The sequence below is a fragment of the Mustela putorius genome, unplaced genomic scaffold, assembly GCF_011764305.1.
Source record: "Mustela putorius furo isolate JIRA1106 unplaced genomic scaffold, ASM1176430v1.1 tig00000145_pilon_pilon_pilon, whole genome shotgun sequence".
Classification (NCBI taxonomy): Eukaryota; Metazoa; Chordata; class Mammalia; order Carnivora; family Mustelidae; genus Mustela; species Mustela putorius.
Window position 1 is genome coordinate 14113136 of NW_025421294.1, and position 23356 is coordinate 14136491.

At 44.7% G+C, this 23356-nt stretch overlaps 1 protein-coding gene across 2 annotated transcripts; it reads left to right on the plus strand.

Annotated features, from left to right (window-relative positions):
- The first annotated feature begins 1333 nt into the window (after window positions 1–1333).
- On the plus strand, window positions 1334–11054 carry MCIDAS (multiciliate differentiation and DNA synthesis associated cell cycle protein). Of its 2 annotated transcripts, XM_004744656.3 has the most exons (7): window positions 1334–2452; window positions 2540–2636; window positions 2816–2907; window positions 6131–6203; window positions 6751–6974; window positions 7775–7885; window positions 8135–11054. In XM_004744656.3, the coding sequence occupies exons 1-7, from the start codon at window positions 2336–2338 to the stop codon at window positions 8573–8575; spliced, it is 1155 nt and encodes a 384-aa protein (XP_004744713.1). In that variant the 5' UTR covers window positions 1334–2335; the 3' UTR covers window positions 8576–11054. The 2 variants fall into 2 exon arrangements, with proteins under 2 accessions (XP_004744713.1, XP_012907786.1); XM_013052332.2 differs by having other exon boundaries at window positions 1334–2636; window positions 2816–5996.
- Window positions 11055–23356: the final 12302 nt, after the last annotated feature.

Below are 23356 nucleotides of genomic sequence, written 5' to 3' on the forward strand. Positions count from 1 at the left end.
AGCTGGTCTGTGATGATGAAAAGGAGAAGGAAAATTTGTATCTTCATGACCCAAGTCCCCAAATATCTAGAGCCCTCAGGACCACTGGCTCTTTTACAAAAGTGTGACTTGGGGGAGAAGTTGTTTTCACCAACATTTACTCCATCACTCAGCCAAGACTGATATGGGTGAGTTGGTTCCAGAATCATCCAGATTAGGAGTCCTATAATCATGCTATTCCAGTTCCTTTTGCCACATTTTTATGTACAATGTCCCTATATTTCTGCATTTTGGAATTCACTGATGAAAAAGGAGCCTATTCTGTAAAATCAGGAATGGACTCAGGTGAGAGATGTTCCCAAAACTCAACTAAGAGCTCCCCTACTCCTTTTACAGACTGGGAAGATAGGTAGGGATGGAGGACTGGCTAGTTACTAGGCTACTCAGGAATCAGAACTAAGCCAAGAATAGGTTGTGGGAGGCTGGAGGAGCACTGAAAAGCCTCCTTAAAACATCAACAACATCAATTTATCCACACCAAGCACCAGTTGCATTACATAATCTCATTTTAATAGCACCTCTACTGAAGTTAGCGTTATGATTTTCTTTTCTTAAAAACTTAATTTTTTGTAGTCATCCAGGGATGACTGGGTGGCTCAGTCAGTTGGGACATCTGTTTGGCTCCGGTCATGATCCCAAAGTCCTGAGGCTGGGTCCCACATCAGGCTCGCTCCTTGGTGGGGAATCTGTTTCTTCCTCTTGGCCCCTCTCCCCTGCTTCTCTCTCTCAAATAAATACAGTCTTAAGGAAAAAAAAAAAAAAAAAAAAAGGAATCTCCACACCCAAGGTGAGGTTCAAACTCACAATCCTGAGATCAAGAGTCACATGCTCCACCAACTGAGCCAGCTATGTGCTCCAATTTTATGCTTTTCCTAAAGATCTGGTGGAGCACCTGGTTCCAATCCTCAGGTACTCTGACTCTGAAGTCAGAGCCCCTCACTGAGGGCATCATTGATACCCCCCCCCATTGATTGTGGTATCAATCAGTGATACCACACCAATTCTAGCTGCCTGACCTCACCTCAACCAGGCCTCCCCATTTATAGATGTATCCAAAAATCTCTAAGTCTATTCTAGCTCTACTATTGTAGAACAGTCTCCAACATTGTTAAGAGGTGCCTTTATTAATCCAGATAACAAGGAGAAATAAAAAGGGATCATATCACTTTAAAAGAGGATTTTCATTACCACTACTTGGTATAAGACACAAACAAGGTGACCAATAGGAAGTTACCAAGGTAACTGCAGATGACTATTCAAATTCGCTATATCTAAGAGTGGTCTGAGGGATCCCCTCACCCAGGGATTTAGAGATGCTCCTTCTTGGGAGAGGCCCTGGTCTTGGGAAGGGCAGCCAAGACTTCCTCAGAGCGACCAAGGCCAGCTGTGTACAGAGTGGCCAAATGCTGCGGTGGCCAAATGAGGCTTTCGGGAGAGAAAGAGACTGGGGTTTTAGGGGATTTGGGACCATGCAGTGAGGCGTTTTCCGAAAGGGGAGGAGTATTTTTAGATGTCGCTTTTTCTTAATTGACTCTCTTTTAAAGGCTACATGCAGGAGTAGCTGCCCGGGGAAGTGCGGGGCTAGGGGTACGGGGAGCGCTTCTAGGCATCAGGCAAAGAAAAGACCAGAAGTGAGTCAAGACCAGAAGTGCACCACCAGCCTTGCGTAAGGGTCTTCTGTAATCTGGAGGCAGTTCTGCGGCAGTCCCCGATCTTATTCTACCTCCGCACCAAATCCTACAGGGCGGTGAAATGCCGGAGTCGGGCTTTGGCGAGGGTCACTCCGCGTTTCTTTCGCGCCTTACGGCTGGGGGTGGTAAGAAAATGAAGAAAGAGTTGTTAACTTTCCCATCCCTGCTATCCGAAACAGGAAAGGCGGTATTAGGGACCAGTGGGGCTCGTCCACTCCTCCCCCACTCTGGTGCTGCCTGGAGGCAGCGGCGCCAACCCTCCCCAAAAGGGCGCTCGCGGGCCCGGGTCCCGCGCTCGCCGCTCCCGGGGGAAGCCGCGTTGCCAGGTTGGGTTTAACGCCTCCGCCCGCGCGCAGATTGTCCGGGGCTGAAGGCGCCACCTCCGGCGCTCAGGCGCGAGCCGCCCCTCCCTCGCGGCAGTCTTCCCTCTCCTCTTGGCCCTCCCTCCGCACCCCTACAGCCACCCCCTCGCCTCCACCCGGACCACGCGCTTACCCCTGCAGGCGCCAGGCGAGGCGCTGACTGTGGGTCGCTATTCCGGCCGCGGCCACTGCCGCCGCAGAACCAGCACCGCGTTCCTGGGCCGAAGCCGGCGGGGAGGCAGGATGCAGCCGTGCGGAGGCGCCGCGGCGGGACGCCGAGCCTTCGACCGCATCTGCCCCAACAGGATGCTGGAGCTGGGGGGCCGGCCTTTCGTCAAGCCCGGGAAGCTAGAGAGGAAGGTGGGGCCGCGCGCCGGTGCCAGGCAGGGTCCGCACGCTCCGGGGCCCGAAGGCTGACCCATGCTCACGGTTTTTGTGTTCGGCTAGTTCGCCCCTCCGCGGAAGTTCTTTCCTGGTTGCAGCGGCAGCAGCCCAGTGGCGATATACGAAGATCCCCGGGACGCCGAGCCCGCGGCGCTGCCAGGTGAGCCTGGCGGCTCCCGCGCGATCCCTCGGGTTCCCGGCGCCGGGTGGGTAGCGCACGCGCGGCTCAGATGAACTTTTTTCCCCGGGGCTCCAATGTCCTGACGGGAGGCCAGTGGCGAGCTCTGGCGGAGAGACTCAGGGCCCGCCTCCTGCGTGTCTCCGGTTCTCCCCGCGCAGCCCTCACCACCATAGACCTGCAGGACCTCGCCGACTGCTCCTCGCTACTCGGGTCCGACGCGCCGCCTAGTGGTGACTTGACCGATTCGCAGGTATCTCCCCCTAACTCCCGAAGCCCGGCGGCCTCCAACAGCCCAAATTCCGACTGGGGACTCCGGGGTTCCTTTCCGCAGAGGCTCATCTTGGGCCGGCGCGCAGGCAGATTTAGCTAGTGGGGGCAGACGTCGTGCCGGAATCTCAGCCCTGAGGATCGGAACTTCTTCCCTCCTGGTCTGTGGCGTCGGCGGTATTCTCAGAGCTGTTCTGACCAATTTGGGACAGAGGGGCTCACCGGGAGGATTTTCCTCCAGGGAAGGGGTCTCCGGTTCTCCCCCCCCTCTATTCCCTGGAGCTGTGACAAAGCAATCTGGAGACTGAGCACGGAGGAGCCAGGCCAGTAGGTGGGAGCAAAATGGAGCGCAGGGCACCTGCTACTTGTCCTGCTCCCAACATCCCTGCCGGGCCGTTCACTAACAATTTTCATTCCCTGGTATCAAAGGAGTGTGAAGATTGACGGGTAACTACTCCATGAAGACTGGAAAAGACGAATAGCGTTTACATTTAGAGGAAGAGGGACGAAGGACAAAGAACTCTGGAAGAGATCTGACAGCAAACGTTCCTCTCTGCAGAGATGGCTCTTCAGCATTTGGGCACTTTAAAAAAGTCATTTTCTCCCCCTGCAAAGGTTCATGTCACTTACCCTCATGGGGCAAAGAGGTATTTGACTTTTTCTTTTCCTTAAAAGCTGATTTCCCTACTCCCACCCCACTTATACCACTTGCAAGGGCTGACACTCCCCAGGTTGATGAAGGAACCTCCCAGCATTGGTGTCTGGGTTGCCAGAAGCCTGCCTGGCCATCGATGGCCATCGATTGGACGTGAAGTGCCCAGAAGGACAGGAGGTCTTAACTAGATGCAACCTACAGGAGGAGTGCCAGTTCCAGCTTCCTGGCAGGAGGTCCTGGGGGGCATGGGTCCATGGGGGAAATGTCCAGCACTGAAGACTCCAGAAGATATGACCACCTCCGAGAACTGAGATTGGTGGAAGAACACCGCCTACCAGAGTTCCCCAAGTGCCTTTAGAATTGGGTAAGAGCCCAGATGGAGTCAGGGGAGGTGGCCACAGAAAGCAGAGAGTGGGTAAGGCAAGGGATGAGAGTGGGCATTGCCTGCAGAGACTGGTTTGTTTTTCTCTTTAGATCTGGATGCTCAAATAAGGAAAGACAGTGCTTGAGCATCTTTCAACCGACCCAGAGGCCCATTCACTGTCTTACTCCAACATGTTTATTTTACAAATTATGAAAACCATGCAGGCTTTTCTTGAATTTTTGCTCAAGTATTTAGAAATTAAATTTCACATCATGTTCTGTATTAGCCCCACTCCCCTTTTTTGGCTGCCATTGTGGTTTGGAAAAATCCCAGATTTTTAAATCTAATTGGGAAGGTAGGATTCAAAGTTTAGGATTCAAAGCATAGAGCTCATGTGAGATGGCCCAAGAGGTCCAGGACTTTTCGTGGGGAGAGACACAGCTGGTAGAAAGGGAAAGACATCCCTTAGAGGAAGATCCCCTGGAAAGACCCTGACCAGTGGCGCTCAGGTCAAATTTCCTAGCCTCCTTCCTGCTGGGTAAGATGAGCCCAGAGGAAGCACTTGAGAAGTGTTCATTTGAGGTCCAGAATGAGCCAAGGACCTGGGATAGCATGGGAGGAAGCATTTCCTGGGCCCCAGTTCCTGACTTAGCCTCAAGCTTCCTCATGGTAAGGGCTTTGGCTGAATCTCTATTAAGAGGAAGACCTTTCAGCCCTTGGAAAATGAGTCTTGTTTCTGGGTCCTTCAACCAGGGCAGAACTTGTGCTTCAGAATTTGCTTTGGCCCTTTCTAAGCTCCTTCCACCCTTATAGCCTCAGTTCCCAACAGTGCTTGAGGCCTCCTAGACTGAAGCTCCAGGAAAGCTAATACGTGTACTTTCTTCAAGGTTAGGGTCAGAGTAAGTTCCTCTTCTCAGCAATATTTGAAAAGTGGAGAAGGGCTTCGGGGAAATAAGTATGAGTAACACAAAGGAATCAACAATAGTGGAAGCAGTAGAATAGGCATTTCTGATGGGCATATTGGATGCATTCCCCCACACCATATGCCTCGAGAAATTTCTTTCCTTTTCCCCAGTGCTGTCTTCATTGGAAGACGGGCTTTCCTTAAAAAAGAGATAAATGCTAGAGGCAATGAGGTATGGAGGAAAGAAGATTGAAATAGTCACCATCCTTCTAGGAGCCCCAATTCTTAGTTGGGTGACTTTAGGCAATTCACTTTCTCTAAGCTTCAGATTCTTCATCAAACGGGGAGGGATCACTTCCTGGGCCCTCCGTGCTTCCTACATTGGGTGAGAATTAACATAGGAACTCTGCGTAAAAGAGTTTTGTCAACTCTAAATGTCCACGAATTAAGAGAATACGAGGGCCTCCCACTGTCTCCCTCGGCGTCACGCAGCCAGGCACACTGCGGGAACCTAGGAAGAGCGTCCAGTTCAAGAGATGGGAGGTGCCTCCCACCGTACCGAAAAAGTGGACTCTGACTTGCTGAGAAACAGAAGAGCAATAAGGGTCCACGCTTGCTGCCCACTGAACAGAAGCACTTTCCATAGCACGCCTGCTCCCTCATCATAGCCTACCCTTTCCCTCCCTGTTTGGGGAGAAGGTGGCTTGGCTGCGACTGAGCCTCGGCCGGATACACGGTCTTACGTTATTTCTTTGGACGCCCCTGCACGCCGTCAGGTCTTGGGAGGGAAATCCGAGCGGGCGCACACCTGTTCCCTTACCTTAGGGCACGGCTTCTTGGCGTGTTGGAGGTAAGTTGAACGAGAGGTTCAGCGGGAGCTGGAGGAACGCCTCGGGCTTCACGTGAGGAGGCAGCTGGTTGGCTGGTGGCGGGCCAATGAGGCGGCGCGGGGACTGCGGGCGGCCGGCTGCCGGGCGCCCGGCCACTACGCTGAGCGCAGGAGGACTCCCGCCGCAAACACAGCTCCGCACAGTTTCGGCGCTCTTCGGGATCGCCGGGGACCCGGCCCTTGCTACGACTGTTCCGCTCCTCACCATTGCAATGCAAGCCTGCTGGGTTCCAAGCCTGGGATGGGGCTTTGATTTTCAGGTAGGAGGCTCGGTTGCGGAACTACGGTGTGTGCACACCTGCTGCCAGGCCCGGGAGGGCGACCGTCGGCCTGGGGAGCGCTTCAGACCTGTTGGACTCGACGTTAACTATTTTACACCTCTGGCTTATTTCAGAACCATTCTCTGCAGACGGCAGCGGACTTCGATCTGCAGGATTTCAGAGACACAGTGGACAGTCTCATTGCAGGCAAGTGCTGTCTCCTTGCAGTTAAGTAAAGGGAGGCGGGGACGTTCCCCACTCCGCAAATCAAACTAGTTCAGACTTCGATTTCGTGGTCGCGTAGGTGGTAAACGCAGCACCTGTCAACATCGTCAGTAACTCGCCAGTGGGTCCGGCTCTTCCATAAATATGAGACAACACCCTTTCTAATGGAGATGAATCGCTAAATTCATAGCGCTTTCCCAGTCTAACGCTTTGAGTTCTCCGAGAGGGAGCCCTACTCTGTGATGCTGTCAAGGAGAGGTTGGGGGACGGGCGTGTAAAGAACGGCGGAGCTGTGTGACTTGGGGCAGGCTTGCCGAGGCCGCCATGGAGTCTGAATTCAGATAAACTCGATAGGCATATATGGAGCGCCTGCTGTGTATGAAGAATATATCAAAAAGAGCCTGGGAAAAAGTAGGGATTGCAGAGTGAGGGGTGCTTCCCTTAAGTCTTTACGTAAACCCTACACCCGTCTCTGTAGCTAGCCAGGCACGAGTCTGAGGCGGCAAACCTAGCTCCCACTCTTCCTCAGACTCATCCTCTTTGATGTCGCCTCCTCTGGCCGGTGGAGACTTCCCCTTCTCTCCTTGCGACGTATTGCCATTTGGGCCCTGTCTCTCTCCGCCGCTGGACCCAAGGGCCCTGCAGTCACCGCCGCTGCGCCCTCCGGACGTGCCCCCGCCTGAGCAGTACTGGAAGGAGGTGGCCGACCAGAACCAGAGGGCATTGGGGGACGCACTCGTTGAGAATAACCAAGTAGGGGCACTGGGCTGGCCGCCAAGAATCCTGGGTTGGGGATAGGGTATGGAGCTCTGGGTGGAAAAGGGGGTTGCCGGAGCGGGATTGTGCCCGGGTGTAAGTCCCAACCAGTGGACAGACCAGTGCTTCACGTACTCCAGTGGCTCTCCTGTTTACAGCCTTAGTAAGTGGGAATAATCCTGCCCGACCAGATTGATTTTTTATTTTGTCAGAGAGAGAGAGAGAGAGAACAGGCAGAGTGGAAGGCAGAGGCAGAGGGAGAAGCAGGCTTCCCGCTAAGCAAGGAGTCCGATGCGGGACTCGATCCGAAGACGCTGAGATCATGACCTGAGCCGAAGGCAGCCGCTTAACCAACTGAGCCACCCAGGCGTCCCCAGATTGATTTTTAATAAGGACACCAGTATTTACCGAAGGCTTTATACGCCTGGTATTGTGCTTATCGATTTACTTTTTCTTCTAATACTTACAACCACTGAATAAGATACCCTTACTACCCCATGTTACAGGTTATGAAACTGAGGTATAGGAAGATTGAACTTCAGAGGCAGACCCTGTATCTGCTTCTTGCCCAAGTCCGTACTCTTCACCACCATGCTACACTGAAGATTGAGATACGTTTTGTCTAAGTGATTTGTAAAAACAAAGGGCAACCAAACAAACGTTGTTATTCCCACCATTGCAAGTGCCCTTGGGTCTCCAGTTCCAGATTAGATGTTAGGATCCTGGTATAACTCATGCAAGTATACAGATGAGACCGACCACGGTGGCCTACCTCATAACGTTTGGGTCTCCTGCAGCTGCACGTGACACTGACCCAGAAACAGGAGGAGATCGCCTCGCTCAAAGAGCGGAACGTGCAACTGAAGGAACTTGCCAGTCGGACCCGGCACCTGGCCTCGGTGCTGGATGTAAGTGGGGTGCGGGCGTGTGGGACACTGCGGGACGTCGGAAATGTTCCTATGAAGCTCCCACCCTGTTCCCAGAATTGGGACCCAGGGCCGTTGAGAGAAGGACGGTGGCTGCTGAGAGCTCGCTGAGCCACCTGCAGCCGGCATCTAAGCCCGCGGAGTTCGAGAGGCGCCCGGGTCTGCTTTGCACGCCCAGTGCGCGGGGAGTCCAGCCGGCCCCAGCTTGGCTCTCCTCCCCATCTTTTGTAGAAGCTGATGATCACGCAGTCCCGGGATCGTGGAACGACAGCCGAGCCCTTCCTGCTCAAGGCGACAGCCAAAAGGAGCCTGGAGGAGTTGTTCAGTGCTACCGGGCAGGATTGCGCGGAAGTGGACGCCATCCTGAGGGAGATTTCCGAGCGCTGCGATGAAGCGCTGCAGAGCCGCGACCCCAAGCGCCTCCGGCTACAGCCGGAGCCCGCGAAGAGCGAAGGCAAGCCGGGGCACCTGCACGGCAGCTTCCGGGGGCTGCGCACAGACTGCAGCCGGAGCGCGCTCAACTTGAGCCACAGTGAGTTGGAAGAAGGCGGCTCCTTCAGCACTCCCATCCGCAGCCACAGCACCATCCGCACCCTCGCTTTCCCCCAGGGCAATGCCTTCACCATTCGGACAGCCAACGGGGGTTACAAATTCCGCTGGGTCCCCAGTTGAGCTGGGTTGTGGTGGCCCCAAACACTGCCCTGTATCCGAACTGAAGCGCCTGAAGGCTAAGTGGGAGTAGCTGCAACGTTTTCCTGAACCTGGCTTCTCAGAAGAGCTCCCCCTGCTGGGCGAACGCCACTCTGAAACTTTTCAGGAACCAAAAAAAGGTCTAGATAATGATGTACTTGTGAAGTCCTGGTATAAAATACTGTATATTCCTTCCCCTTTCAGTGTGTGTGTGTGTGTGTGTGTGTGTGTGTGTGTGTGTGTGTGTGTGTAAACACACATAACCTCAATTTTCAAGGTTATTTTTAAGAGCTTTGAATGATAGACTTTTAGAACGAGAAGGATTTAAAATGTACTTAGCTATTTTATAATTATATAATCCCCTACTTTTATAAGAAGGAAAAGTAGGCTCGAAGAGATTAAGTAATTTTCCATAAGCAGCAGCATTTATTGAGAATTTCCAGTCTTTCTCACTAGTTATTTAAAGATCGTAGGTCCAGAAGCCAGGTTTCTGAGTGAATGCTTCATTACATCACGGAACTTTCTCTGGTCCTAAGGACCCTTAATTATCTTACTTTTGAAAGCTTTTGTTCTGGCTGGAAGAATAAAAAGTTAGGAGAGAAGCCAACATACTTGCTTTCGGGCAACAAAGTAGAGAAAAATGTAGATGCTCAGAGGAAATGGGCTATCTACAAAATAGGTACTAAATACATTTGTTTGTAATGATCATTCATATAATTTTGTAAGATTTATGGCATACATTTATATTAATTATAGTTTATATGTCTGAACAGAAGAATCACACAGAAAGCAAACTTGGTTAATAAAAAATATAAGTTTTAAGAAAATGGCATGTTTCACATGAAAAAGAATATATATTTTTATGTGTATGTGTGTGTGTGCGCATGTGTGCGTGTCTGTGCATGCGAGCATGTGCAGGTGCACATGCACATGTACCAGAAACAAAGTGTGGAAATCTTGGTAAACCTATTTGAATTCCATAGATAAAACTGTGGTGCACATTCATGTCATATATTTCTACGGCTGATCTTCTAAGAAAAGCTTACACATTATTTAGTGCCTTCACTTTGACTTTTTTTCTCTTTCCTTTTGTGTGTGTGTGTGTGTTTTCTAGTCTATTGTGAAATTATGTGACTGGCATATATATGTCAAATAGTGATTTTTCCCAACCTTCCCATTTCTCAACACAAGAGTTATTTCTTTCTGTGTCCTCAGCGTGGGCAAGTTTCCAAGCCTGTTACCTCACATCGCTCGTTCTGCCATCTAAGTGGTGATATCAGGTAACAGGGGAGCTGGGCAGGGTGGCAGAACCCGCTCCTCCAGTTTGTCCTATGTACTGTTATCTGTATTTAGGAGAAAAAAAAAGTGATAAAATAGACCACATTTCCTCATATTTTGTCTAACAAATGGACTAAAAGTACACTGAACAGTTGAAAATTATTTTCATCAGCTTATATATAAAATTACTGAAGTTCAGGCTCAAAAAAACCAAAAACAACAAACAAACAAAGACCCTTAACTTGTCCTGAGCACAGAAAGAGACTGACAAATGACAAGCAGGCAGCCCCTCCCTTTTTTTCCCAATACACGGACGATGGAGACTTTTTGGGTTAGGGCTGAAAGTCAAGGGGTTGGTGCCTGAGGGATATAACTCTTCATTAATCTCAAAGCTGTGGGGGAAACCAACAGTAGTTTCTACTTAAACGGAAGGCAGTAACTCCTGCAGTATAAGCTCTTCTAAAAATATACTTACAAGAGGTGTGCCTGGGTGTAGGTGTCTGCCTTTCGATCAGGTCATGATCCCAGGGTTCTGGGATTGAGCCCAGAGTAGAGCATTGGGCTCTCTGCTCAGCGGGGAAGCTGCTTCTCCCTCTTCCTCTGCCTGCCACTCTCCCTGCTTGTGCTTTCTCTTTCTCTGTTAAATAAATAAAATCTTAAAAAAAAAATACAAGAGTCAGAGGCCTTGTGATGGATGCTATAACCTTATTATACTGTAGTTTTAAAATTTTTCCTTTTTCCAGCGGGGCTCCGTAGCTCAGGGGTTAGAGCACTGGTCTCGTAAAATTTTTCCTTTTTCCTTTTCTTTTTTTTGGAGTTATTTTTTTGAGGAAATGAAAAACTTTAAACACTATGATAGATTAAATTGCTATTAATCTTTGTAAATATTACTTTTATGTAAGTGAATCTCATCAACCTATTGCAAATCTTAAATTTCAGTTAATTCCAAAGGAAATAATATTATTGCTCAATTTTTAAAACAGAACACAGTGTGGCTTTTGTTAACAGATGAATATGCTATTTGGTTTGACATACAGTATAGATGGTAAACGTGTGCCCATCATCACAGTGGCGGGGACTTGCATACTTGCTGCAAAGTCAAAACTGGTCCAATACATCCTTTGATGCCTCCTGCTCATAATTTGGTGTGAATAAAAGGTCATAAAGCTATGATCGAAATTAAGGCATCTTCTCCTTGTGAATATTAATAACATTTGAAAAAATATAATAAGAAAAAACCTACTGTAGACTGGCTTTCACCATTCACTGTACTAGGTGGCAGGAATTGGTGGGAGGGAGATGTTTCTAAATGTCACTAGATGTCATAGCTGTCATCTTCCTCACAAACCTAGGTCAATTTAGCGTCACTGGAGGTTAGAGTACATAGAATAGAACAGAGAAGGGAGTGAGAGAGAATTTAATCTTTCCCTAAATGTAGAAAATTAGCAAATCATCTATTCCAAAGTAATACACATAAAGAGTTACTTCTAAACAGAAAGGTTTGATCTTTTTAAAAAGATTTATTTATTTTTATTTTAGAGAGTGAGAAACAGAGAGAGCAGGGGTGGGGGCCAGAGGGAGCAGGAGAGAGAGAATACTCAAGCAGGTTCCCCAATGAGTGTGGAGGACCAGGACCAGGATCCTGACCTGAGCCCAAATCAAGAGCCGGACGCTTAACTGACGGAGCCACTGCAGTGCCCCAAAAAGGTTTAATCTTAGTGTCTCCATCTTCCCTACAAACATACATACATACATTTATTTATTTATTATTTACTATTTATTTATTTATAAAATATTTTATATATTTGACAGACGCACAGCCAGAGAGGGAACACAAGCGGGGGTGGGGGTGGGGGGTGGTAGAGGGAGAAGCAGGCTTCCCGCTGAGCAGGGAGCATGATGTGGGGCTCCATCCCAGGACCCTGAGATCATGACCTGAGCCCAAGGCAGAGATGGGCAGATGCTTAAGGACTGAGCCACCCAGGCATCCCATTCCCTACAAATCTTTAGATTTCACAAAAATATTTGTATAAGAATGTGTAAAATAAGAGCATAAGATCTCAGAAAACAAGAAAGCCTGATGTAATTAATGTAAAATGAGCCTTGAAAATTGTTTGTATTTCTTTAATCTCTAACGGCTGAACCAGGAAAGGAATTTAAGCAAGCGTGAATGTGGATACCACATTCCATTCTCATTTATATATTTACATTAAAAGTACATTATTTTTCCTTTTGTAACAGTATATATTATACCATAGCAGTGATACATATTTGTTGTAGAAATGAAAAATAAATCTCCCATTTAATAATTCACCAATTTAATCAGTGTATACTGGATACTTCCTGTGTGCTAGGTGTTGGGTATACGTTGGTAAATACAGCAGGTGTAGGAAGCTAGGGAATGAGACAAATAATAACCTGCAAACACATAAATCTGTAATTTAAAATTGGGAGAGGTACCTATCAGAGATAGAGAAAAACAGTGGAAAATCCATTTACATAAGGGAACCCGGGGACTTCGCCTTACGGGAAGAAATTTTAAGTAGTAAATTTGAAATTTTATCAAAGCAATACACGCACGGTTAAGAAATAAAATAACAGGGGGCGCCTGGGTCAGTGGGTTAAGCCTCTGCCTTTAGCTCAGGTCATGATCAGGTCCTGGGATTGAGATGGAGATCTCACTGGCTCTCTGATCAGCAGGGAGCCTGCTTCCCCCTCTCTCTCTGCCTGCCTCTCTGCCTACTTGTGATCTGTCAAATAAATAAAATCTTTAAAAAAATAACTTAAATGAAGTAATGATCTGCATCTCCCATTGTCAATGTACTCACCAGACGCAACCATTTTTAAAAAGGTCTCTTTCAGCTCTTTCCCTTGCTAGTTGCTGCCATATCCCCAAATCACTGGTTTTTAACACCAGCTCACTGTTAGAATTACCTGGAGAGGTCTGGAAACAGTACAAAACATGTGAGCCTTACCTGCAAAGGTTCTACTTTAACTCATTGCGACAGCATCAATATTTAGTTCTGCTTCAGTTAAAGAAAATATTAAGATTTTGATGTTTTGAAATCACTGAGATTTGTTTACTGGCATGTTTATGTTCTAAATTAGTACATAGGGGCACATGGGTGGCTCAGTGAGGTTAAAGCCTCTCCCTTCAGCTCAGGTCATGGTCCCAGGGTCCTGGGATCGAGCCCCACATAGGGCTCTCTGCTCCGCGGGGAGCCTGCTTCCTCCCCTCTCTCTCTGCCTGCCTCTCTGCCTACTTGTGATCTCTGTCTGTCAAATAAATAAAATCTTAAAAAAAAATAAATTGGTACATATAACATGATTTGAAAAGAATGTGAATTCTCAATTTACTGAGTGTAGTGTACTTTAAATGTCAATTAGATTAGGCGGTTGATATTTTTGTTCAGATCATCTATATCCTTACTGATTTTTGTTTTTTCTGTCTATTCAAATCCTATTAAAATACTCAACTCTAATTTTGAAATTGTCTATTTTTCCCTTTCATTCTGTCAACTTTTGCTTTACATACTGTGAAGTTTATTAGGCACACATATTAAGGTACATGTATTTATAATTATTATATATATTTTAAGGTATTGGCCTTTTCTATTATTATGGAGAGTTTCTATGGTCATATATTTGTCTTAAAATGTATTTTGCCTGGATCAACATAGTTGCTCCTACTCTTCTATATATATGGAATTTTAAAAGTTTTTATTTACACGATCTCTATACTCAACGTGGGGCTCAAACTCACAACTCAGAGATCAAGAATCAAATGCTCTTATGACTGAGCCAGCCAGGCACCCTTAGAATATTTTTTCTTTTGTTTTATTTGAAATTTATTTCTTATCTTTTTTTTTTAAGATTTTATTTATTGGACACAGAGAGTGATCACAAGTAGGCAGAGAGGCAGAGAAAGAGGGGAAAGCAGGTTCCTATGGAGCAGAGAGCCTGATACAGGCCTCGATCCCAGGACCCTGAGATCATGACCCGAGCTGAAGGTAGAGGCTTAACCCACTGAGCCACCCAGGTGCCCTATTTCTTATCTTTATTTTATTTTTTTCAAAAATTTTATTTATTTATTTGACAGACAGAGATCACAAGCAGGCAGAGAAGCAGGCAGAGAGAGAGGAGGAAGCAGGCTCCCTGCTGAGCAGAGAGCCCAATGCGGGGCTCGGTCCCAGGACCCTGGGATCATGACCTGAGCCGAAGGCAGAGGCTTTAACCTACTGAGCCACCTAAGTGCCCCTATTTCTTATCTTTAAATTCAGGATATATAGAGAACATATTCAAGCTTATTGCTTTTTTATCCAGTCTGACAATATCAGTCTTTTATATGTAGTGTTTAGTTCATTTACATTTAATGAAATTGTTACAGTTGGTCCACCATTTTGCCATTTGCTTTTTATTTGTCTTATATACACTTTTTTTGGTTCCTCTATTTCTTCTTACTTGCCTTCACTTAATAAATTTTTTAGTATTCCATTTTAACTTCCCTGGTGGTCTTTTAGTTGTATCTGTTTGCATTTTTTTTTAAAGATTTTATTTTTTTGCAATGAGAGAGGGAACACAAGCAGAGAGAGTGGTAGAGGGAGAACAGGCTTCCTAAGAAGCAGGGAGCCTGATGTGGGGCTCAATCCCAGGATCCTGGGATCATGACGTGAGCCAAAGGCAGAGGCTTAACAACTGGGCTACTCAGGCATCTGTTTGCATCTTTTCTTTTTCTTTCTTTCTTTTTTTTTTTTTTAATATTTAATTTATTTATTTCACAGAGAGAGAGAGAGAGAGAGAGAGAGATCACCAGTAGGTGGAGAGGCAGGCAGAGAGAGGGAGAAGCAGGCTCCCCCTGAGCAGAGAGCCAGATGTGGGGCTCGATCCCAGGACCCAAGATCATGACCCAAGCCAAAGGCAGAGGCTTAACCCACTGAACCACCCAGGCACCCCTGTTTGTATCTTTTCTATAAGGGGTTGCTAATCAAGGGATTAAAATGTGCCTCTTCAGTTTATTACTAAAAATGAATGTTGTGAGTGACTTCAAGTGAAACTTCCAAAACTCTGAAAGTATCATTCTGTTGATCATCTCCTTATCCTTCTGCTACTGTTATAAACATATCATCAATATACACTATAAAGCGAACAATACAATGTCTCTCCCCCATAAATGTTCTCATCTGTGAACAAGCTCATTTTTAGCTAACAGTATACTAGAAGTTCTAGCCAGTTTAATAATGCAAGGAAAAGAAAAGTCACAAGGATCAGAAAGGGAGAAGTAAAACCAGTGAATATAATTTCACTTTTACTGCAGCTAGGCTAACTTCTCCAGAAACAATATTAAATCTTCTGAAAACTTAAAAAGAGAAGTCAGTCATTCATATGTTTAGTACATACCCTGCATATGACTTAGTTAACTTAATGTTTTACTTTAATTTTCTTTACTTTGGTATCAACAAGATGCAGGCATAAATGAGTGGAAGAGATAGAAATTATCTGTTGAGGGGCGCCTGAGTGGCTCAGTGGGTTAAAGCCTCTGCCTTCGGCTCAGGTCATGATCCCAGGGTCCTGGGATCGAGCCCCACATCGGGCTCTCTGCTCAGCAGGGAGCCTGTTCTCCCCCCCCACCACCCTCTGCCTGCTTCTCTGCCTACTTGTGATCTCTCTGTCAAACAAACAAACAAACAAAACTTAAAGAAATTATCTGTTGAATTTAGACTATGATATTTTGATGTAATTTGGTTTGATTTGATATATATAACATTTATATGTATTTCTAAATAAACTTTTCTAGAGTAGTTTTAGATTTATAGAAAAATTAAGAAGATCTACAGAGTTCCCATATATCCCCTGGCATACAGCTTCCATATTAACATGTTAATATAATACATTTGGTAACATTTAATGAGCCATGGTGATACATTATTATAAACAAAAGTTCATATTTTATTCAAATTTCCTCAGTTTTTACCTAATGTCTTTTTTTCTATTCTAGGATCCCACCCAAAATAGTTGTCATGACTCCTTACATTTACCTTGTCTGTGGCAGTTTCTAACACTTTTTGTTTTTGTTGTCCTTGGCAGTTTTGAGAAGTGCTGGTCAGGTATATTTTATTTTATTTATTTTTAAAATATATTTTTAAAAGATTTTATTTATTTATTTGGCAGACAGAGATCACAAGTAGGCAGAGAGGCAGGCAGAGAGAGAGGAGGAAGCAGGCTCACTGCTGAGCAAAGACTCCGATGCGGGGCTCGATTCCAGGACCTTGGGATAATGACCTGAGCCGAAGGCAGAGGCTTTAACCCACTGAGCCACCCAGGCACCCAGTCACATATATTATAAAATGCCCCCCACTACTGAAATGTATCTAATGTTTTTATCATGATTAGAGGGGTAGAAGGTTATGTAGGAAAAGTTCCATTTTCATCACACTATGCCAAGTGTACATTTTGTCAATGTAATTTATGACTGTTGAGTGTTACCTGACCATGAAATGTTCATCAGGTTCCTTCACTATAAAGTTACTCTTTCTTCCTTTTATCCCTGTGCAACTAGTAAATGGAGCCTACCCTTAAGAAATGGAGAGTTGGGGGTGCCTGGGTCTGCCTTGGCTCAGGTCATGATCTCCAGGCTCTGCGACCAAGCCCCACATCTGGCTCTCTGCTCAGCAGGGAAATCTGCTTCTCCCTCTCTCCCTGCCCCTTCCCCTGCTCATGCTCTCTGTCTCTTTCTCTTAATAAATATATAAAATTTTAAGAAAAAACAAATGAGTTGTGGAGGTGGCTGAATGGCACAGTTTGTTAAGCGCTGACCCTTGTTTTTGGCTCAGGTTTTGATCTCAGTGTTGTGAGATTGAGCCATGGGTCAGCCCCACACTGAGCATGAAGTCTGCTTAAGATTCTCTGTCCCTCTCCCTCTGTTCCTCCCCTCCCCTCCAATAAATACATATCTTTAAAAAAAAAAAAAGAAAGAAACGGGGAGGTGTATTGTCCCTCCTTGGGGTAGAGCATCTATACAAATTATTTGGAGTTTTTCTGCATGAGAGATTTGTCTCTTTTCTCCATAACATTTCTATCTTAATTCTGTCACTGTTTTTCCACCCAACCATCCATCCATCCATCCTATCAACTCTAAGTTAAACAAAGAAAATAGTAAAAAATTATCTTCCTCTGTGAGACCCAATATTATTTCTAAATCTAAGCTGGTTATGTCTTTTTAACAATCATTTATTTTTAAGTTCCAGTGTAGTTAACATACAGTGCTGCATTAATTTCAGGTGTCCAATAGAGCTTTCAACAATTCCGTATATTGCTCAGTGCTCATCAAGGTATTACTGTACTTTTAATCACCCTTACCCATCCCCTACCTACCTCCCCTCTGGTAACCCTCTGTTCTCTATAGGTAAGAGTCTGTTTTTGTTTTTTTTTTTTTGGTTTCTCTCTCTTTTTTCCCTTTGTTTCTTAAATTCCACATATGAGTGAAATCATATGGTATATGTCTTTCTCTGGGGCATGTCTTCTTTTTATCTATGCCCAAACATAACTGAGCAGAATAATGTTCATTATGTTTGGTTTCATTTTACTAATATTTGGCTTTTGCCTAAAGCTTTACAATGACATCCTCTATACCCTATTATTATTTTTGTAATAGTTCAGCATATAGGCTAATTACTATTATTACAGATGAAGGAAAAAATGGATCAAGGCAGATCAATGAATGAATGCCTCTACAATTGATTCCTAGCTTTGCTCCCACTTCAATGAGTCTTGTTAAATGAATCTCTTTGTAAATTTTAAGACTTCAAAGAAAAAATCCTTCCCATTTTTTTCTTAACTTTGTTCCTCCAATTCAACGTTTCCCTGTCTTTGAATAATAAACTTTAAACATATTAGACTGGAGGGGAGAAATTAAAGCTAAGTTTTTCTGCAATGTTTAGGAAACCATCAATTAGCAAAAACTAAAAAGTAAAATCAGAACATTACCATGACAACACGATGAAGGCCAGTATTGAACAAACAAAATGTAAAACTGCAAATTCAACAACAAATAAAGAACTTACAGGTGCTACTACTTAGAGAAACTTTAGCTTTAGGTTCTTTTGTTTCTCGACTGAATGTGACACGTTTGCATTTAAATTTAGAAAGTTTTGCTGATACCTATTCTTAAAAGTAAACACTCCACAGTAAGTGGCTTAACCATAATCCATGTATACCAGGAATGGAGAGCTCTGCTACGTGAGGGGAATGGAAAGGAGAAGTAAGTGGAGAAGAGCTTGGCAAGAGAGACAGGCTAAGGGAATGGGGTTATGTATCAGGCTTACTTTTATGGGAATTTTGAAATGAATTCAAAATTGCTCAATGAATGATGAGAACAGCTATGTTACAGAAAAATATTTATATCATTGTGGCATAAAGAAATTTGAACATCTAAAAGTCATATCTATAACAGAAGAATGGCTTTTTTTCTGAGTTTAGTTTAAAAAATTATGTACTCAAGAAATATTTTCTCTTCTGGGAGTGCCTGGGTGGCTCAGTGGGTTAAGCCTCTGCCTTCGGCTCAGGTCATGATCCCAGGGTCTTGGGATTGAGCCCCGTATTGGGCTCTCTGCTCAGCGGGGAGCCTGCTTCCTCCTCTCTCTCTCTGCCTGCCTCACCATCTACTTGTGATCTAGCTAAATTATCAGCTTTCGAGTATGGTAAAGTCTCTCCATGTTTCTTGACCTGTGAATTACACACACACACACTATTTTGGAGGTACAGTTACAATGAGAAGATTTTGGCTGAGTATAAGATATTGTCTTGTATGGTATCTATGAATAGTTTATTGGCTCTACTCATTTAGAATGCTTCTCCTTAAAAATATATGAAGAGGGGTGCCTGGGTGTCTCAGTGGGTTAAGCCTCTGCCATCAGCTCAAGTCATGGTTTCAGGGTCCTGGGATTGAGCCCCGCATCGTGCTCTCTGCTCAGTGTGGAGCCTGCTTCCCTATCTCTCTCTGTCTGCCTCTCTGCCTGTTGTGATCTCTCTCTCTCTGTCAAATAAATAAATAAAATCTTTTAAAAAATATTTGAAGATATTCTCTTTATTTAAAATTGAAGTATAGTTGGGGTGCCTGGATGGTTCAGTTGGTTAAGCGTCTGCCTTCGGCTCAGGTCGTGATCTCAGGGTCCTGGGATCGAGCCCTGCAATGGGCTCCCTGCTCGGTGGAGAGCCTGCTTCTCCCTCTCCCTCTGCCCCTCAACCCCACTCATGCTCTTTCTCTCTTGCTCACTCTCACTCAAATAAATAAGATCTAAAAAAAATTGAAATATGGTTGACACATGTTTAATTAGTTTCAGGTCTACAACATAGTGATTCGACAATCATATACATCATGAAATGCGTACCACAGTAAGTGTATTACAATATTATTGATTATGTCCCTACATTGTACTTTCCATCCCTGTGACTTGTTTATAACTGGAAATCTATACCTCTTACTCTCCTCCCCATTTCACCCCTTCCCTGCCCCCCTTTCCCCTTTGGTAACCACTAGTTTTTTGTTTTTTGTTTTTAAAGATTTATTTATTTATTTGTCAGAGAGAGAGAGAGCGAGAGCGAGCGCACAGGCAGAGTGGCAGGCAGAGTCAGAGGGAGAGGCAGGCTCCCTGCGGGGCAAGGAGCCCAATGTGGGACTTGATCCCAGGACGCTGGGATCATGACCCAAGCCGAAGGCAGCTGCTCAACCAACTGAGCCACCCAGGCGTCCCTGGTAACCACTAGTTTGTTCTCTGTTTATCTCTTTGGTTGTTGTTTGTTCATTGTTTTGTTTTTTATTATTTATTTTTAAAAAGATTTTATTTATTTATTTGACAGAGAGAGAGAGATCACAAGTAGGCAGAGAGGCAGGCAGAAAGAGAGGGGGAAGCAGACTCCCTGCTGAGCAGAGAGCCCCATGTGGGGCTCGATCCCAGAAACCCGAGATCATGACCTGAGCCGAAGGCAGTGGCTTAACCCACTGAGCCACCTAGGTGCCCCTCATTTTTTATTTTTAAAAAGATTTTATTTACTTATACGAAAGAGAGAGAACCAGTGGGGGGGGGGTTGGGGGAGAGGAAGAGGGAGAAGCCAACTCCCCACTGAGCAGGATGCCTGACTAGTGCTTTATCCCAGGACCTTGGGATCATGACCTGAGCTGAAACCGAAAGCCAGATGTTTAACTGATTTTGCCACCCAGGAACCCCTTAAGTTTAGTCCTGCAAACACAAACTTTCCACCACAACCATAGAGACTCTATTACTTACACTCTGTGGTACTGGCTGTTTCTAATCTCATTTCCTATTTATGTCAATTGATGTGATCCATGAAATTAAGGTGGTGTGATATTCCCTTAATTCAAATATATTCTACTTGGAAAATCTTAATACTTGTATAAACCTCTTGTGAAATAATTCCTAGTATATTAACACTTGCTGCATGAGAAGAGATTTTATGAATTGCCTTGGCTTTAGCAGAGAAAGAAAAAAGCTTCCAGGCTCAAACACCTGAAATATTCTTTTTCATTGTTTAGGAGATAATGTACTTGGATAAACTCCTTTGGGTTTCTTTCTTCCTAATCTGAAAAGATAAAAACAGGCTGGCCCCTTATCGGCTTTAATCTTCCATGGTCATCAAAAATCCACAAAAAATCTTTAATAATTTAAAGGACGGTAAGGTTATTGGGAGGCAGAAAACATTTCCTTGTTACTTCAGATGAAACTAATAGGTAAGTAGAAAGACATTTAAAAACACTTAGTTATCTTGCTTTTATACTATTGCCATGTGCCTGGGTAGCTCAGTGGGCTGGGCAGCTCCCTCAAGCTCCTGTCATGATCTCATGGTTCTGGGATTGAGCACGAGTGGGGCTCCCTCCTTCTTGGGGAGTCTGTTTCTCCCCCTGCTCATTTGCACACATATTCTCTCTTTATTGCTCTCAAATAAATAAAATCTTTTTAAAAAATATTTTATTTGACGGTGAGAGAGATCACAACTAGGCAGAGAGGCAGGCAGAGAGAGGAGGAAGCAGGCTCCCTGCTGAGCAGAGAGACTGATGAGACTCCATCCCAGGACCCTGGGATCATGACCTGGGCTGAAGGAGGAGGCTTAACCCACTGAGCCACCCAGGCGCCCCTCAAATAAATAAATAAAATCTTAAAAAAAATGCTTTTATAGGCAGAAACAGGTGGGCGTTTTAGGGAAAAGTTTTAGATTCAGAAATGGAGTTGGGGAAGGAATATACAAAGCAGGTTTAATTTAGTAGAACTGACCCCACGCCAGGAAAGACCTCCTGCTCTGCCCCAACACAGTTCCTCACAAATCTTTTCATTTCCCTTAGATGGCCTGACTTTTCTCTGATTAAAGATTGTTTTGGGTTATTTTTTTTTTAAAGATTTTATTTATTTACTTGACAGAGAGAGATCACAAGTAGGCAGAGAGAGAGGAGGAAGCAGGCTCCCTGCTGAGCAGAGAGCCCGATGCGGGACTCGATCCCAGAACCCTGAGATCATGACCTGAGCCGAAGGCAGCGGCTTAACCCACTGAGCCACCCAGGCGCCCATTGTTTTGGGTTATTAAGTAGTCTCATTAAATAATATGATCCGCCCCATTATAACAGTAGCAGGTGTTATTCAGTTTCAGAAAATAAAGAAATAACCTCTAGTTTCACCTTCCAAATGTAATCACTGTTCATATTTTGGTGAATTTCATTCTAGTTTTTTTATGACCATTGGTTTTATTTTCCTCAGAGTTGTGATCAATCTATAGCATTTTGACTCCTCTGTTCCAGTATTTATTGTAAGCTTCCCCCAACTTCCATGACTAAGCAGCTTCTTCCACTTTCTCTAGAACATCAAACTGTACAGCATCCATGAATTACTGCAATTTTGTTATACTGAGTTTGTTTTTCCCTTCCTATATACCCATATATATATGGTATAGGTATGACATATGAGAAGGTCAGATGTTTTTATCAGGCAGATTGAACATCTCCCATATAGAAAATAGAGTCCTTATCACTGAGGAGTTCACAGTCCACTTGGGAAAAGCTGAGTTAACAAAGGAAGGAGAGTTTGATTAAAGGGAAGAGAAACAGGTCTCTTGGACTCAAGAGTACTTCAGGAAACTAAAGTACTTCAGGGCAGAGCTGTGAAAAGCATGATAATTTCACCCCCCTTGGTAATCAGAAAACAGGATCTAGAATTGGAGGTGGGAGGGTGCCAGAGATAAATTCTAAATAAAAAGTTTTTCTAGGTAAAACGGAGGGTTTTGAAGTCAGAGAAGTGGTACCTATAGTGACAGGACCGATAGGGAAAACAAAATGCGGGACACTAGAGTGGTGGAAATGTTCTGTTTCTTAATCTGGCTGTTGGTTACACAGGTGTATTCATATAAAAAAGTCATCACGTTATTTATTTAAGATGATCGCACTGTACGTGTGTTTCATATCAGTAAAAAAGTAAAAGTGTCTCCCCTTCCATGCCTGTCCCCCGCCCCCCTGGGCCTGGTCCTTTGCTCACAGCAAAACAGGTTTAGGAAAGATCTGTTTGTCCTGTTCTCTAATGTACTAGGTCACTCCATTAGCAGGACCTAGAGCTCAGGCTTGTATTAATATCACGGTTTTGCTACCTTAAAGGTTAAAAAGATTTTTCTGGATTAATTTGTGAAGTTAATACCATTTAAAATTAGTTCCGCAGGGAAGTGCAATTGACTTAACAAAAGAACATCTAGACTGCAATTCAGCAAACACTTGTGGAACACCTCTACTCTGTAAAGAATGGTGTTTGGCGCTGAAAGTCTCCAAGATGAATGAAACCTGGATCCTGTGGCTAGGAGCCTGATCTTTTGCAGGTTAGTGTCTTTCCCATATTACCGTTGGTTGAAGTCTTGATTTTCTAAGTTTTAGAAATAATTAAATCATTGGCATACTATGGAAAGATACTTAACATCATTAACCATTAGGGAAATACAAATCAAAACCACAATGAGATAGATACAACTTCACACTCACTGAGATTGCTATAATAAAAAAAGACAGATAAAAAGTGTTGGTGAGGGGCGCCTGGGTGTCTCAGTGGGTTAAAGCCTTTGCCTTCGGCTTAGGTCATGATCTCGGGGTCCTGGGATGGAGCCCCACGTGGGGCTCTCTGCTCAGCAGGGAGCCTGCTTCTCCCTCTCTCTTGGCCCGCCTCTCTGCCTACTTGTGATCTCTCTCTGTCAAATAAATAAATAAAATCTTAAAAAAAAAAGTTGGTGAGAATATGAAAAATTAGAATCCTCATATAATGCTGGTGGAAATGTAAACTGGCACAGCCACTCTGGAAAACAGTTTGGCAGTTCCTTAAAGGTTCAACTTAGAGGTACAATATGACCCAACAATTCTACTTTTAGATACCTACCCAAGAAAAGTGAAACACGTCCATACAAAAATTTTTGCATGAATGTTCATAGCACCATTATTCATATAATCAA

Excerpts from the sequence above, each read along its gene's own strand:
- MCIDAS (XM_004744656.3), top strand. The coding sequence starts at position 2,336 with ATGCAGCCGTGCGGAGGCGCCGCGGCGGGACGCCGAGCCTTCGACCGC. Across the intron at positions 2,453-2,539 it reads CCGGGAAGCTAGAGAGGAAG|TTCGCCCCTCCGCGGAAGTT; the intron begins GTGGGGCCGCGC and ends GTGTTCGGCTAG. Across the intron at positions 6,975-7,774 it reads CACTCGTTGAGAATAACCAA|CTGCACGTGACACTGACCCA; the intron begins GTAGGGGCACTG and ends GGTCTCCTGCAG.